The 17311-nt window shown below is 36.6% G+C and overlaps 1 protein-coding gene across 1 annotated transcript in view; it reads left to right on the top strand.

Annotated features, from left to right (window-relative positions):
• Nucleotides 1-10712, top strand: part of GTF2A1L (general transcription factor IIA subunit 1 like) — a 60831-nt gene extending 50119 nt beyond the window's left edge. The window contains exons 7-9 of the mRNA XM_045369352.3: nt 821-1081; nt 2706-2795; nt 10444-10712. Of these exons, the coding sequence (XP_045225287.2) occupies nt 821-1081; nt 2706-2795; nt 10444-10551 (459 nt within the window). The 3' untranslated portion in view covers nt 10552-10712. The remainder of the gene's footprint in view (nt 1-820; nt 1082-2705; nt 2796-10443) is intronic.
• The last annotated feature ends 6599 nt before the right edge of the window (nt 10713-17311 follow it).

The raw sequence follows: 17311 nt of genomic DNA, 5'->3' as shown, positions 1-17311 counted from the left end.
ATGCCTATAAAATACTTAGCAGAGGGGTTTATTTGTTAACTGTGCTGGATGAAGGTAATGATAAAATAATAGCCATCTATGTGACCAGAGGTGATTACTAAATTTCCTTTATATATTTTTTACTTTTGTTGCAGTGAATTATCTATAACATAAAAATTTGCCATTTTACCCATTTTTAGGTGTACATTTCAGTGGTACTAAATACATTCACAGTGTTGTACAACCATCACCACTCTGTATTTCCAGTACTTTTTCGTCTTCTCAAACAGAAACTCTGTACTCATTAAACAATAACTTTTCATTCCCCTCTTCATAGCCCCTAGTAACCTCGATTTTACTTTCTGTTTCTGAATTTGCCTATTCTAGGTGCCTCATATAAGTGGAATCATCTAAGGTTTGTCCTTCTGTGTTTGGCTTATTTCACTTAGTATAATCCTTTACATTTTTATTTATCCATTAAGCACAATGACATTTGTCTTTTCTATTTCAATGAATTATTGTTTAAAGTCAAATGAAATAGTTAAATCCTAATAGGTACTATATAAATTTAGATGGTATGTATAAAAACTGGTAAATATTATCTGAAAGTAATGAACTGATTTGCTGTCTCCCTATGATTGTAAGTAGGTGGTTACTTTATTTATAATTTAAAAAATTATTCCTACATTACATAGAAATGCTAGGCTTATTCAGATTTTAATGTCATAAGGCAGAAATTTGCTTGAAGTGACCATTTGTGGAATGTCTGTTAATTTTAAATTTGGATTCAATATTTTATATGCCTTATTTGACTTGAACTTTAGTGTATTTCTTTCTCTAGGATTCTAATTCACGGGTAGATTTAAGCATTCGGGTTACTGATGATGATACTGGTGAAATAATTCAAGTCGATGGAACCGGTGATACATCTTCCAATGAAGAAACAGGAAGTGCAAGAGATGTAGATGAGAATGAATTTCTAGGGGTTATTGATGCAGGAGATCTGAAGGTACTTGAAGAAGAAGCTGACAGTATTTCAAATGAGGATTCAGCCACAAACAGTAGCGATAATGAAGATCCTCAAGTAGACATTGTAGAAGAGGTAAGGATGGCTTTTCAGCTGAGACTTTCTTTATTAATTTATAACATTTCTACTTTATTATGCTTTGGAACCAAAAGGAATAGCAAGATTAATCTTTTCTTTACTCTTTTGAAATAAGACTTATTTGGGGTTGGGCATGGTGGCTCAAGCCTGTAATCCCAGCACTTTGGGAGGCTGAGGCTGGTGGATCATTTGAGGTTTGGAGTTCGAGGCCAGCTTGGGCCAACATGTTGAAACCCTGTCTTTACTAATAAAATAAAAATTAGCTGGGCATGGTGGCACATGCCTGTAAACCTAACTACTCAGGAGACTGACGCAAAAGAATCACAGGACGCAGAGGTTGTAGTGAACCAAGAAGCGCCACTGTATTCCAGCCTGGGCGACAGAGCACGACTCTGTCTAAAAAAAAAAAAAAGACTTAATATATCCTTAGATTTAAACTTTTAATCTTCAACTGTAATTTAAAACCAATAATAAATATTTGGGAATGGGCTTTTGTATTGGTCTTAAGTAGAGGTAGTAGGTGATCTAGGGAATGGGAATGGCTGTTAAAGAAGGCAGCCTGGTAGAAACATATAGTATCTGCTCTAATTCTAATAAATGTCATAAACTCCAGGTAGAGTGTGATTATTAAAAAGTGTATAAGTAGTATTAGCTATCATTTATGGTAGCCTTACATATGTGCCAGGCATCGTATTAAGTCTTACCTGCCTTATCTTAATAGTCCCAAAGTCCTATGGTTCTTATTCCTATCCTGATTTTAGATATGAGGAAACTGAGATATGGAGAGAATTAGTAACTTGCCTAAGGTCAGTCTTGTAATTATTAAATGGCCAAACAGGGATTTATTTTTTATTTTTTATTTCTTTTTTTGAGACAGAGTCTTGCTTTGTTGCCCAGGCTGGTGTGTAGTGGTGCGATCTTGGCTCACTGCAACCTCTGCCTCCTGGGTTCAAATGATTCTCACACCTCAGTCTCCTGAGTAGCTGGGATTACAAGCACACCACCATGCCCAGCTAATATTTATATTTTTAGTAGAGACGGAGTTTCACCATGTTGGCCAGGCTGGTCTTGAACTCCTGGCCTCAAGTGATCTGTCTGCCTCGGCCTTTCAAAGTGCTGGGATTATAAATGTGAGCCACTGCACCCGGCTCAAACAGGGTAAATTTAAACCAGGCTGTTTGACTTTTAGTACAATTATATTCTGCTGCTCTAGGTTCCTTTATTTCTTTGTTTTGTTTTGGTTTGGTTTTCGAGATGGAGTCTCAGTCTATTGCTCAGGCTTGAGTGAAGTGGTGCGATCATGGCTCACTGCAGCCTCAATTTACTGGGCTCAGATGATTCTCCTACCTTACTCTCCCGAGTATCTGGGATTACAGGTGTGTGCCACCATGCCAAGTTAATTTTTTGTATGTTTGGTAGAGATGGGATTTCACCATGTTGCCCAAGTAAGTCTCGAACTCCTGGCCTCAAGCAATCTGCCTGCCTAGGCCTCCCATAGTGCTGGGATTATAGGCATGAGCCACCACTCCCGGCCAAGTTCCTTTATTTCTATATGTCTCTTTATCTTTAAAAAATTTAAAGCATCATAATATTCCTTAATGTGATCATCTTTCATCTTTAGGACCCTTTAAATTCTGGAGATGATGTTAGTGAACAGGATGTGCCAGACCTGTTTGACACGGATAATGTAATTGTCTGTCAGTATGATAAGGTACTGTATTTACCTTTTGGACTTTGGGTTTATTAATTGCATTTATAGTAGAAAGGTATGTAAAATGATGGGAAATAAGATGGTGAGTTACACTTCACAATTAATCAAAACAGCAGTGCAATTCTAGAAATTCTGAGTGTGTATTTTGGGTCTAGCACTGTACTATATGATCTCAGTGATACCAGAAAAGGTGATAGTCCTTAAGGAAGTAATGATCTTATTGAAACAAGATGTTTCTTTTGGAAAACTAGAAAGACATGCAATGAGATGGTAGGTAAACCAACAGCTAAAATATGTGACAGGTAAATCAAATGCTAAAATATGTGGAATGTAAATCAAATGCTAAGATGAGTAGCACGTAAATCAAATGCTAAGATATGCAGCACAGATCGTAAGTGCTAGAGGTGGCTAGGAAATGTAACAAATCATTTGTAGTTGGAGTTCCCCACAAATCCTTCATGGGTGATGTGGGGTTTTGAAATGAGCCTTGAATGATTTGTAGGATACAGGTAAATATGGAGAATAAGCATCAGAATAGAATAGCCCAATAAAAAGCAGAGAAATGAATGGATGTAGTATGTACAAGGGACACTGAAGAGAGAGCTCTGGCTTGAACAAAGTGTTCTCTTATTGGATGTATAGTACTAGGAAATGAAGCTGGGTTGGGAGACAGAGTAGAAAGCAGATTAGAATATCCTGAATGCTAGTAGGAAAAATCTAAACTTGGTCTGAGGGACATTAGCCTTCTGAGAAGGTTATTGAGAAAACCGTAATTGGGTTTAAAAGCTAGATGTGTTTGATTTGGAAAAAGCAAATGGTTAAAGTGGGCAGGGCAGATGTGAAGTCCCCAGAGCCCAGAGCCCAGACTGAGGATGGCAGTGTAAGAACATGGAAAAGTCAGAGGTTATGATGGAAGAATCAGTGGGACTTGGTCATTAGCTGAAGGTGTCTCTCAGGTTTCCAGCCTAGAGATTATGTTAGTAGCAGTTTAACTCTAGCAACTAAAAGTAATACTGCTTTTTAAAAAACACTACAGCTGTGATTATATAGTCAAATGGGGAGTTTTTGTCCTTCATTCATGAATATTTATATTCTTAAAGTAGCTTCGAGGTATAATTAACACAGTATACGATTCACCTATTTAAAGTATACAATTCAATGGTTTGTTTAGTATATTCATGGATATGTATAACAATTATCACAGTCAATTTAGAACCATTTTATCACCTCAAAAAGAAACCCCATACTTTTTAATTCTCAGGGCAGTATTCTCCCCATTTCCACTACTCCAAGCCCCTAGGCGTAAGAAACCACTGATATACTCTCTCTTTCTGTGGATTTTCCTATTCTGGAATTTCATATGAAAGGAATTATATAATATGTGGTCTTTTGTTACTGGCTTCTTTCACTTAGCATAGTGTTTTCAAGAGTCATCCATGTTGTAACATATATCAGGTCTTCGTTTTTTTAAAAAATTGCTGAATAATAGTCTATTGAATGGATATACCACATTTTCTTTTTCCATTTGTCTGTTGATGGATATTTGGGTTGTTTCCACTGTAGGGGAGAAAAAATCAATACCTTTTCCTCACCCATTGCTATTTCTGGTTGAGGCACCTAGAAAAAGACAGATTAACGAGAAAATCATTCAAATTTATTTTAATGTACATTTTACTGAAACAGGAAATTTTTTTTTTTTTTTTGAGACGTAGTCTTGCTCTGTTGCCCAGGATGGAGTGCAGTGGTGTGATCTCAGCTCACTGCAAGCTCCACCTCCCGGGTTCATGCCGTTCTCCTGCCTCAGCCTCCCGAGTAGCTGGGACCACAGGCGCCCGCCACCATGCCCAGCTAATTTTTTTGTATTTTTAGTAGAGACAGGGTTTCACCGTGTTAGCCAGGAGAGTCTTGATCTCCTGACCTCGTGATCTGCCTGCCTCGGCCTCTCAAAGTGCTGGGATTACAGGCCTGAGCCACCGCGCCTGGCTGACACAGGAATCTTTAGAAATGAAGACCCAAAGAAACAGGGAAAAGTATTTTCCTGGAGAGTCATATGGAAGTATGATCAGAGGAAAAAAGTATATGATATAATGGCAATAAACTGGAGGGAACTTAGTAAGACCTGTTTGTTCAGATTTTTGTGTCTCTGTGTCTTCAGAAATAAGGACACTTATTTTCCTTTGTGTACAGGGTAGGGACCTCTGTAATAAAGGTTTTATGACTTACTCTAGAGGAAGGTCAGATAATTCTTTCATGGCTTGGTTCAGGGGAGAAGGGCAAGGGCAAGGTCAGAAAGACTTTCCTGCTTCTGCCATTTTTTCAAATGTCAGGATGCCAGAATACATATGGGATAATGTGTTCTGAACCCCACAGATACCTTTTTGCTACTATGAATAATGCCTCTATAAGCATTTGTGTACAAGTTTTTGCATGGACATATGTTTTCATCTGTCTCGGCATATACTTAGGAGTTGAATTCCTGGGTCATGTGGTGACAGTTTAAGGAGCTACTAGACTATTTTCCAAAGTGGCTATAATATTTTACATTCTTATTAGCAGTGTTTGAGGGTTTCAATTTCTCCACATCCTGGCCAGCACTGGCCATGATCCGACTTTCTAATTCTAACCATTCTAATGGGTGTGAAATAGTATATTATTGCAGTTTTGATTTGTGTTTCCTTGATAACTAATGGGCCTTTTATTCCAGTCACAATTTGAATATATTTAGGGGAAACAAAGGATAATGTTTTGAATTGCTGTAAAAAGAAATCTTTTTCTCTGAAAATAAGGCCACTTTCTCCCCTATAACATTTTATACAAATAGAAAATGGCAATTTAGGTGCTGAATAAAAATATAAACATAAGAAGGAATAGGGGATAGAAACTAAAACTAAAACTTGTTTTAGTTTCTTATAAACAATATATTGCCTTCTATGAAAAAAACATTATAAGGCACTTAATTATATATGCATTCCATAAAGTCTCATGAAGAATTTTCTAGACCATTATGGATATGGTATCCTTTGTTTGCTGCAATGTGGGAGATAGCTTGTAATTAATTACATAGTACTTTGTATTTTTTCAGTGTGTTTTCTCATACATTATCTTTTGTTTCTTATAATAATCTTACGGAATAGATAGAGGTGATATTAAATATACACTGCCAACAAATCTAGTATCTTAGAACACTTCTACTTACTGAATATTTTAAGAACAGTGGTAACAAAGTTAATGGAAAGCAGGGCATTGGGGAACCACTGAAACATTTTAAAAAGGGAGTGATGTAGTCAGAAGATAGCCAAAAGAATGTATCTATAAGGTCAAAGTGGGGTGAGGAACACTGTTATAGTGAATCTTTATGAAAGGAAAACTTTCCAGTGCTGGTCACTGGTTGATTTTTTCAAATAGTATTGAATGTAACCCAACTCAAGTCAATTGAAAGAACTTTCAGTAGTCTTTTTTCAGAGCTTTACTAATTCAGTGTGTTTTATGATCTCCGCACGCTTTTGCTGTGCCACTCTGCTGACTTACTCAGCTTGTTTTAAAGGCAGGTAGTACCAGTTCCTCTGGGAAAGTATTACAAACGCAGAATCCTGAGTTCCACCCCAGAGTACTGGATAAGAATGTACATTTTAACAAGACTCCAAAATGATTTGCATGTCCATTAAATTTTGAGAAGCACTGTTTGGCTTCTTTAGTATATTTTATTTGGATTTGATTAACAGATGGAATTTATCTTTAAAATTTAACAATTGGGGGAAAACTTTGAAAATATAAACAGGTACAGTAGAAAAGAGCTAAATGAAAGTCACTGGTTTACATACTGGATGAGAATTAGTTAAATGGCGTAGATATTTTGTTTCAGAGGCCTAGAGAATGTCTAAAATTAATATAAAGATTTAAATAATAAAGACATTATAGGGAAAATTAATGGTGAAATGAAACCTTTTACTACAGATGGAAATGTATAAATAGGACCCTATTTATAGTGGAATGTGAAACCATTTGAATATCCTATATCTTCATTTGACAGTTTAGCAGACTTACTTATAGCTGACTTTATCCCTTAGATGCTATACAATGATTAATTTCTAGGGGTATAGCATGGTTTCTTTATATATACAGAGAGATATGTATATATGTGTGTATATATATGGTCTCTTTATATATATCTGTATGTCTAATAGTCTATATATATGTACATTTCCTTCTTTGAATATACAGTGCACACACATGATTGAAAAATCAAAATACTATAAAAAGGTATACAGTGAAAAATCTGGTTCACATTCCTTTACCATTTGTGCTTTCTGTTAGTAGCTCCTTTTCCTGTCTCGAATGCAAATAAGTAGTTATATTAGTTTTCATAGAATTTCTTTATTCAAATACAAATACAAAAGATAACATAAATAACACTATATTCTTCTGTACCTTGCTTTTTTTCTTTAAACAACATTTCTGTCAGATCTTCCCATATAAGGAGGCTTTCTTTGTGATGATATTTTAATAGCTGTATAATATCCTATTGTAGGATTACTAAAATTTAACCAATCCTCTACTGATGGATATTTGTGATTTTTCAGTCTTTTGATTTGAATTACTATGTACATAAGACATTTTCATAATATGTGCAGATATATCTATTAAATACCCAGAAAGGGGATAGCATAGGTCCATAGGCCAATGCTACTGTGATCTAATTATTAAGATTTTTAATATCTGGTAAGGTTAGTAATTCTTTACTATTTTTTTTTTTTTTGCAGAATTTTCCTGGATATTCTTGTTTATTTTTCATATTAACTCCAGAATCAACATGTCTGGTTCAAAATAAAACCCTGTTGGTATTTTCATTGAGATCATATTAATAAAATTTGTTATTTTAATGATGTTGGGGAGGAATAGGTTGCAATTTTAGATGGAGTGTCTGGGGGGCCGTTATTGAGAACGTAATAGGGTAAAGATCAGAAGGAAGTAAGGGAATGAACTGTGAGGATATTAGGGTTTAAGCATTTTAGACAGAAGGAACACGAAATACAAAAGTCCTGAGGTAGGAGTTTGCCCATGTGTTCAGGGAACAGTGCAGAGGCCAGAGCAGTAAGTTAGGAAAAATGAAGAATCTTGTAGTCTATTGTAAGGGCTTTAGTTTTTGGATGGGAGGTCATTGGAGAGTTTTGAGAAGAGAAATGACATCTGATTTATGTTTTTAGCAGACACTCTGGGTATGCTGTTTATAGTAGACTGAAAGTGGGTGTTGTCAGGGAGCACGGGTAAAAACAGGAACTAGTTATGAGGCTGTTGTATTAATCTGGGCAAGAGAAGATGATGGCTGAGATAAGAGTAACAGTAGTGGTAGTGGTAGAAGTTTTTGGAATATGAATATGTTTTGTAGGTAGAACTAACATGTACTGATGGATCTGGATATGGGACATAAGTAGCAAGCATAAAGAATACCTCTGAGATTTTTGACTTGAGCTCTTAGAAGAATGAGTGATCATTTCCCAGTGAGGTGGGGAAGATTGTGAGGTTTGGGGAAGAGAGTATAAGTGTCATAGTTTTAAACTTGCTTCAGATATCTACTTGACATTCAGGAGAGGATGCTGAAGCAGTTGAATGAGAATCTGGGATTTAAGGGAGAGGTGTGAGCTAGACATAAATTCTTGGAGTCAACAGCATATAAATGGTGTTTAAAGTCATGAGACTAGGATCACCAAAAGTGAATATAAGCAAAAACAAGAATCCTGGTGTACCTTAAAATTGAGAGGTAAGAGATATAAGGAGGATTCAGTAAAGGAAACTAAGGAGTGGTCAGAGAGTGGAAAACCGGTGGATTTTAGAAGCCAAGTGAGAAGAATATTTCAAAGAGGAGAGAGTGTTGAATGCTACCAGTAGGTCAAGTATTTCTTCAGTGTATTCCTATTTATCTCTTTGGTTGTGGTGCTAATTGGCTTATTCCTCTGGAATGTCTTCTAACTGTTGATTCTATGCATGAAGGCTATGAATTATTTCTGTATATTAATTTTATATCAGCATTCTTAGTAATTTGTCATTGATTATTTTGGATTTTTGAGACATGCAATCACTGTATTTATAAATCTATTCCTTCTCAATTTTTATATCTGTACTTATTTTTTCTTGCCTAATTGCATTGGCTAGTACCTCTAGAGTGTTTAAGAAGTTGGGTAATAGTGGATATCCTTGTCTGTGTCCTGACTTTAGTGAGAATGCTTTCAGGGTTTTTCCCACTAAGTGTGTCACTGGCTTTTGGGCTGAGATGGGTGATATGTGTGTGTGTGTGTGTGTGTGTGTGTATAATACACAGTCTTTTAATCTTTTTTTTTTCTTGAGTTTTAAAAAATCTAAAATGCAATAGCTTTATTAAATACTTTTTCAACACAATTAGAGGTGATTATACGATTTGTCAGTAACTCAAGTAATATGATGTTTATATTAATAAATTCCTAACACTGAACTATTGTTGTATATCTAGAAAAAATATAGTCACTAGATAAAGGTACCACAATGAATTGTTGCTTCTGTTGCTGTTCTCCTGCTAATTCTGGTTATATTTTATTACCTGTGCTGAGTTTGGGATTTTTGTTGTCACTATTGCATTCCCAAGGGATTTTTAAGACATGTGCAAGTGCCTGTGCAAGACAATTTGGGAATAAAACTCAGAAAAAATTTACTAGGACTTAAACCACCCCCCCCACACACACACAAAAATAGGGGTTTACTTGTGTGTTTTCTTATGCTTCACAAAATGCATCTGAATACCAGTCACAGCTTTTCCTGGACTTGACTATTTGTAGTCAACAACTAGGTTTAAATTTTACTCTTGATCTCAGATCATATATTCCTAGGGCTTTTAAATAGTCACTTGCAGTTTACTTAGAGGTAGCAATGATTTTATGGCTTGTTACCTCTTGAAGTAGTGAAATTTCTTATTTTTTATTTTGTCTGCGTCTAGGCTGATTTATGGAATCTAGAAAACAGCCAGCAGAATCTAACAGATTATAAACTGTATCTTCTGACCTTGTTCAGTGCTTTATTGTGACTTTCTTCCTCACAATGAAGTATCAGTTTTTCATTTCTGGTAACATTACCTACATCCTTCCTGTTTATTCCTTTGCAGACATACTGGACTCTTTGCTATTCTTGAACAATCCAGGCATGCCCCTCTTCAGGACTGTTCACTTCTGTTCCTTTTATCTGGAATGCTTCTGAGTCAATATCTGCCTGGCTTTATTCCTAACCTTTTCAAGTTTTTGCTCAAGTGTCACCTCAAATGGCAGCTTAATATTCTATACAATTTACTTAAGTATTAGGTTTCTGTCCTTCCCTATTAAAATGTAAACTCTTAAAAGGCAGGGAATTTTTTTTTTTTTGGTTTTACATATACAGGATGTGTGTTTTTATATATAAAATATACAGTATAGAAATATATGTATCTTAATATATTTCCAGTGCCTAAAACAGTGTCTAACACATAGGAACTCAAATGTTTGTGGAACGAATAAACTATCTTGAGGAGGTTTTAGTTTTAAGGCACTCACATTTAGGGTGAGAATAATCCCATTTACTGTAGCAAAGAGATGCAGGTGATCCTTTAACTTGTAAAATTAATTAATGTAAACTACTTTTCTCCCTCCAGATTCATCGAAGCAAGAACAAATGGAAATTCTATTTGAAAGATGGTGTTATGTGTTTTGGAGGGAGAGACTATGTATTTGCAAAAGCCATTGGTGATGCAGAGTGGTAAACCTTGTGAGCTCAGTACAGCTATTTTGTGAACATCAGTTGGACTATATTGCATATTGTGAAATTCATTTTTATTTTAAATATAGTCCAGCAGAGAGCTGTTCAAATTTGTAGTTCACTGTATGGAATTTAATAAAATTATAATTCAGATGCAGATACAAATACACAATTTTATATGTATTTCGTTTTGTGTCCTAACAGGGTTTTTAAAAACTCTCATTCTATACCATTACAAAGCATAGATGCATCAGGATAATGGAACATGAAAAAGTATCACATTTCTTTTTTCTTGAAGTAAAATTTAAATCACATTTCAGTTCCCCTTCATGGTATAGTCAGTATCAGTTATTAGATTGGGACCAGCATTCCTCCCACCTCTCACCAAACCATGTTATAGAACGTCCTTGGGAGTCTTTTAAGTAGTGGGATATTCAAAAAGGCTTCTTTGGGTTTTAATTCTGTACTGATTACTGGAAATATGTTGATTGTTTAAGCCCAGATGGTCCCTTGGAGGCAGATGCCTATACTATTATTTGAACATGAAAATTTTTGCCGAGGCTAGGATCCCTATAGCTAAGGATCAGCCTCTCTGAACTTACCATTTGGCTAGGCCATTCTTCTTTATATTTCTGGGGAATTGTGAGGAAGTGGGTTAGGTTCCTATTCTACTTCTTGAAATTTTATACTTCTGTATTTTGCCTAATCATGGTGGGTTTTTCTCTCTCCCTACTTTTTCCGTTTTTTGTGCAGTGGAAGACCCCTTTGCAAACCCTTTCCCCTTCAAAGGCAGTGCCTCACTCTCTTTTTCTTAACAGGGATCTCCTTCATTGATTTTAGGCTTTCTAAAACAAAAGTCAAGAAGAGATGTTCTCTTCAGGAACTTCTGCTTTGGCAATTTCATTTGAGATACGGAGGAATGGATAACTGTCTTGAAATCACAGAGAGGAAACAAAACATCAGATAAATAGCCCTCGTTTTCCCGTAGCAATAAAAACAAAGCAAATTAATATTCTGATGTTATTCTATAATACTCTCTTCCTTAGTAGATTCACATCTCTCAAAGAAACATTTTCCCCATCACTCTACTGCTCTTAACAGGTGGGGCACATATGCTCTGTAAGTCTAGGAGCTCTGTTTTTATCCCTGAATGATGTTTTTAAGGACAGTAACTGTCACACGAAAAGCAATGCAGGGATGAGTAGGTTATGGCCTATTAAAGCTCCTTAAGGATTCGGTATCTGGATCTGACTGGTTACAGGGCAAATTCCCCATATCTTTTGGAAAGCAACCCTATTGGGGAGTTTAATTTTTTCCAACACTTTTCTGTCCTACACAAGAGGCTCAGCTATTGGTATATCTTCTCGAAATCTGGATGGATCTCCTCTGAGCCCTGGGCAACATGGATGGGGTATTGTCTCTGGCCTAAAGTTGGCAGCCGCATGAGGATTCAGTTAGTACTGGTGAGTGGGCTGGTCCCTAGCTGTATTCTCCCACTAGACCCTCTTCATCCTTAGTGATTGACCTTCATCCAAAAGTGATTGACCTTTTCCTTATTACCAGTGCTATTCCAGATCCTTCTCTGGATCTTGAGAACTCCCAGGAGCTGTGCGTTCTTTTCAAGGGTGTTGCCTTCCATGAAATGTCTATATTCTCTACGTGGAAAGTAAAAAGAGAGTGCTTTGCATCTGTCTCTGAAATGTACCCACTCCAGGCCTGAGGAGTGTACTTTCTTTTTTTTTTTTTTTGAAGACAGAATCTCTCTCTGTTGCCCAGGCTGGAGTGCAGTGATGCGATCTAGGCTCACAGCAAGCTCCGCCTCCCGGGTTCACGCCATTCTCCTGCCTCAGCCTGCCGAGTAGCTGGGACTACCTGTGTCCGCCACCATGCCTGGCTAATTTTTTGTATTTTTAGTAGAGACGGAATTTCACCGTGTTAGCCAAGATGGTCTTTATCTCCTAACCTCGTAATACGCCCGCCTCGGCCTCCCAAAGTGCTGGGATTACAGGTGAGAAGTGTACTGTCTTCTTCCTGTTTTCTTTCAGGCCCACCCAGTCATTCTGTATTTTCCCCAGCAAATTTTATTGCAAATTAAGGGCTGAATTTATTGATATGGTGTACACACCTGGGAGCTGGGAATTAATGTGTTGGTTCAACTGCCCGAGGGAGGCAATAATATTTGTTTCTAAAATTCTTTTCCTCTTCTTCACTGTGAACTTTAAAATCTCATTTTACTTTGGTGATTTTTTTAAATGGCATATTACACATACTGTTATTATATTGGGCCTCTTTATTTGTGTAGTGTATTTTATCATTAAAGATTAAGTCATGGTTGTTCCATTTGTGTCTCTGCTTGCTCTCATGCCCCTCATCTTTTAAAAATGCAAAAAATAAATTTAAATGTATGCTTATCACAAAACAATAATAATTTTCCTTGTGTGCTAACATAAACCAATTACATAGTTTTATTGGTGACTACAGAGATAATTAAGAGATCACCAAATTATTTTGGATCTGTTACCTTTTTATTAGTCTCAGATAATGCTAGGAAAAATCCTAGTTCTTGAGAAGTCATCTGAACAGTGACTTTAACATTTTTTGGCCTGAATCTACACTAAGAAATACAGTTTAACAACTCAGTATATATTTGCATGTCGACTGACACACATAACAAATGAGACAAAAGTTTCAGAAAATTATGCTTGCCTTTAGCATATGATAGCCTTCCCAGCATCATCTATTTGATTCTGTTTTGTTTCATTAAAAAAATTGATCGTGTTGAACCACTAAATTGATTTCACTACCTACAAATTTAACCTGTGTAGTAAAGATAGAGTGAGACACTAGTTCATTTTAAAAGAGAAAGTTATTCTTTAAGCCCTGTAAGTCAGGAGAGTTTACCTGAGACTTGGCTTTGATATCATATTACTTTTCCTTTCAGGAACATCTTTATTATGTCCAAGGTAAACATTTCCTATTGCATTTTTATAACAAAATACTCTAAGTTTCTTACGTTCTTATAAAGACAGTCTCTTGGTAAATGTCATTTCTAAGCTCTTTTATAGGTAGAGAAATTTCTATGTCAGTATACTTTGAGAATTTCTCAAGTATTTTTGTTAGCATGCTGTAATTCTTTCTTCCCTTTCTCCCTCCCTCCCTTCCTCCCTCCCTCCTTCTTTTCCTCCTCTCCTCTCCCCTCCCCTCCCCTAACCTTTCCCTCCCCTCCCCTCCCTCTCCTCCCTTCCTCCTCCCCTTCCCCTCCCCTCCATTTCTCTTCCCCTTCTCCTCCCCTTCCCCTCCCCTCCATTTCTCCTCCCCTTCTCCTCCCCTTCCTCCCCCTTTCTCCTCCCCTTCTCTTTTTTTGAGACAAGGTCTGGCTCTATCACCCAGGCTGGAGTGCAGTGGTGCTATCTCAGTTTACTGCAACCTCCACTTCCCAGGCTCAAGAGATCCTCATGCCTCAGCCTCCCAAGTAGTTGGCATTACAGGCACTACCATGCCTGGTTAATTTTTGTATTTTTTGTAGAGACAGGGTTTTGCCATGTTGCCCAGGCCTGTCTTGAACTTGGGAGCCCAAGTGATTTGCCTGCCTTGGCCTCCCAAAGTACTAGGATTACAGGTGTGAGCCACCATGCCTGGCCTATGCTGTAGCTCTTTCTTGCATACTTTCTTCTTCTCTCTGTGGACTAAGAAGATCTTGCTGAGTTTGTACAGTTAGTCTCTTAGGGACTGACCAACTGACCTTGTCTGGTACATTTACCTATTTTATTCAATGTGCAGAACACCTCAGTCATGGCTGTAATGTTTGTAAATAATCACCTCTATAGCTCAGACTCCATAGAGGAGCAAGAAATCTAATTGACACACTCAGTTTCAGTCACTTAGATTGTGTAGGAAAAAGGATAACTTTTAGAGTGAGTAGCATCAGTTAATTGTGGTGGGTAAAAAGGGAGGGGATTTAATGGGAGATTTTATTTTGACTCATATTAGTAGGTTAATATTATCCTGATTTTCATGTAAATACACTCTAAGCCAGTGGGAATGTTGTGATTTATAACTAGAAGGGTAAATTATGAGTAGAAAGCCCTAGGTAATAACTCATAGGGGAAGAAAAAGATAAAAATATTTCTCATTTTGAGGAAATCATTATTTCTAATTATAAACACATTTATTGAAATCTTTGGGACAGAGATTCTTAATTACATGTGGACTCACTACAATTTGAGGAAACCAAAATCATGCCCTTTACAGAAAATGTTATAAATAAAGGAAAAAATACCATTGCCTTTTAAAATCATTTTGTAAATTTAGATGAGTTATTCCAGATGAATTAACCCCTCTTAGCCATTTTGCAGCCTACCAGTGAAAATATCAAATATTAATCAAAAAATACAAAACAGAAATATAAATTTATCGAGTATGCATTTTGATGATTTAGGTATCAAAATCATCAAATATATAATGAGAGATTATACAGAATAAGAATACACATGTTTTCTATGAGACCGTCTCATAGAGGAAATGCTTCTTAAGTAGGACAATTTTATTTTCAGTTATAAAAGTGAATCAGCTAAAAAATTATGAATCATCTATGATGTGTAAGACTCTAGATATAGTTGGAAACAGAGATGAGTGTACCACTAAAAAAACTCCTATCATAGGTGAATAAGAGGTGTACTTGTAAAGATAATTAACCCAGCAGTGTAGGGTAAGAGACAAATGCGTGACGCAGAGGACAAATGCTAAAGAAGTCCAAAGAGAGAGATCATTGCGGGTTGTATATTATTTGTGTCCTACTTTATTTTGGATAAAGGAAGAGTCTTGACTATAGCAGATTAAGGAAAAAGTAAGGAGAGTTTAATTAAAAAAAAAAAAAAAGACCGGGCATGGTGGATCATGCCTGTAATCTCAGCACTTTGGGAGGCAAAGGCAGGAGGATTGCTTGAAGACAGGAGTTCAAGACCAGCCTGGGCAACATGGCTAAACCCCATCTCTACAAGAAAAAAAAAAAAAAAAAAAAAAAAAAGCCAGACATGGTGGTGCACTCCTGTAGTTCCAGCTACTTGGGAGGCTAAGGTGGGAGGATCACTTGAACCCAGGAAGTAGAGGCTGCAGTGAGCCATAATCGCACCACTGAACTCCAGCCTGGCTTACAGAGTGAGACTCTGGTTGTTTTGTTTTAAGAAAAAAGATAAAAAAGATAAACCTGTGGTTGTTTTAGGGCCTTAAAGGATGCGGGGAAGGACAGGTAAGGGATAAGGTGTTCAGACAGTAAGAATGGCATGGCTCCAGCATGGAGGTTCATACGGCATGGCTAGGGAAAAGTGATTAGAACAATTTGTTTCATGTAGAAAATCAGCACGAAATAAAGTTAGTAGATTTAAAGTAGATCAGTAGAAATAAAGTTAGGACTCTCTGAATGTTAGGCTAAGCTCTAAAATGTAAATTTATGGTCCGATGAATTGCTCAGGATTTTTTTTTTTGCATGTATATAATAAGGTGAAATAGGATTTTATGACGATTAATCAGTGGTAGTGGGTATGAGAGTATGGACATGGGAAAGATTGGATAGGAATAAAAATTAGGGAGATACTCTAGGAGTAAGGGGAAAATGATCTGAGATGTGGGTGTGGCAATAAGAATACAATTTTTTTTCAGTTTACATTTACATGGGAATTTTTGTTGTTGTTGTTGAGACAGGGTCTCACTTTGTTGCCCAGGCTAAAGTACAGTGGCATGATCATAGCTCACTGCAACCTCGAATTCCTGGGCTTAAGTGATTCTCCTATCTCAGTCTCCTGAGTAGCTGGTACTACAGGCACATTGCCACCACACCTGACTAATTTTTTAATTTTAATTTTTGTAGAGATGGGGTCTCACTATGTTGTCCAGGCTGATTTTGAACTTTTGGCCTCAGGTGATCCTCCTGCCTTGTCTTCTCAAAGTGCTGGGATTACAGGCATGAGCCACCATGCTTGGCCCTGGAATATAAACTGGTGTAGAAGACAATTCAGAAGAATAACTGGTAGATCTTAGCAACTGAAGAATATGGGAATGAGAATGAGGAAGACAATATACTGTACCTCCATGTGTTAAAACTTATAGTGTAGAAAATAAACATCAGTTTTTGTGCAAAGGTTATGAAAGTTATTGTCAGAGTATATGTAGAAGTAACTTGGTCTCAAACTGCATTTGAGTGTGTAAAGTTTCTCCACAAGAATAGATTTTATTTCCCTTTTTTTCCTTTATGCTTTTTTTGCTTTCTTAGCTGTTTTGGTTCTGGGATTTATATATGAACCAGAAAGTTTGTGTTAGGTATACAGCAACACGACTAATTAGTATTCTTTTATATTGCTGAGACAAATTTTGGAACACTAGCTTACGAGAGAGGCCTGCATATGAATAAAGACAAGTAACTTGTTATGCAGCAGAAAAGTCAGAAATGTGAAAAACACAATAGAGAGAAGAGATTTTATAAAATTTATAATGTTATGATCCTTTGAATCACTTTGCACAGTGGCATAAGGATTGAAAACAGATTGGATGTGTAGAGTGTTTAGTTATGTCTATACATTTATATCATAAAATCTCAAAGGAGCTAAAAATGGGAAATAGCACAGATCATTAATAGAAGAATAGAAACAATGTTCTATTCATACAATGTAATACTAATCAGCAATATTCAAGCAATAACATGGATAAGTAGCAAATACATTGGGTTGAGTCAAAGGAGCCTTATACAAAGAGTATGTACTATATGATTC

The sequence above is a fragment of the Macaca fascicularis genome, chromosome 13 (assembly GCF_037993035.2).
Source record: "Macaca fascicularis isolate 582-1 chromosome 13, T2T-MFA8v1.1".
Lineage (NCBI taxonomy): Eukaryota > Metazoa > Chordata > Mammalia > Primates > Cercopithecidae > Macaca > Macaca fascicularis.
The sequence above is the reverse complement of the archived record's forward strand: the minus strand, read 5'-3'. Positions and strand labels throughout refer to the sequence as shown.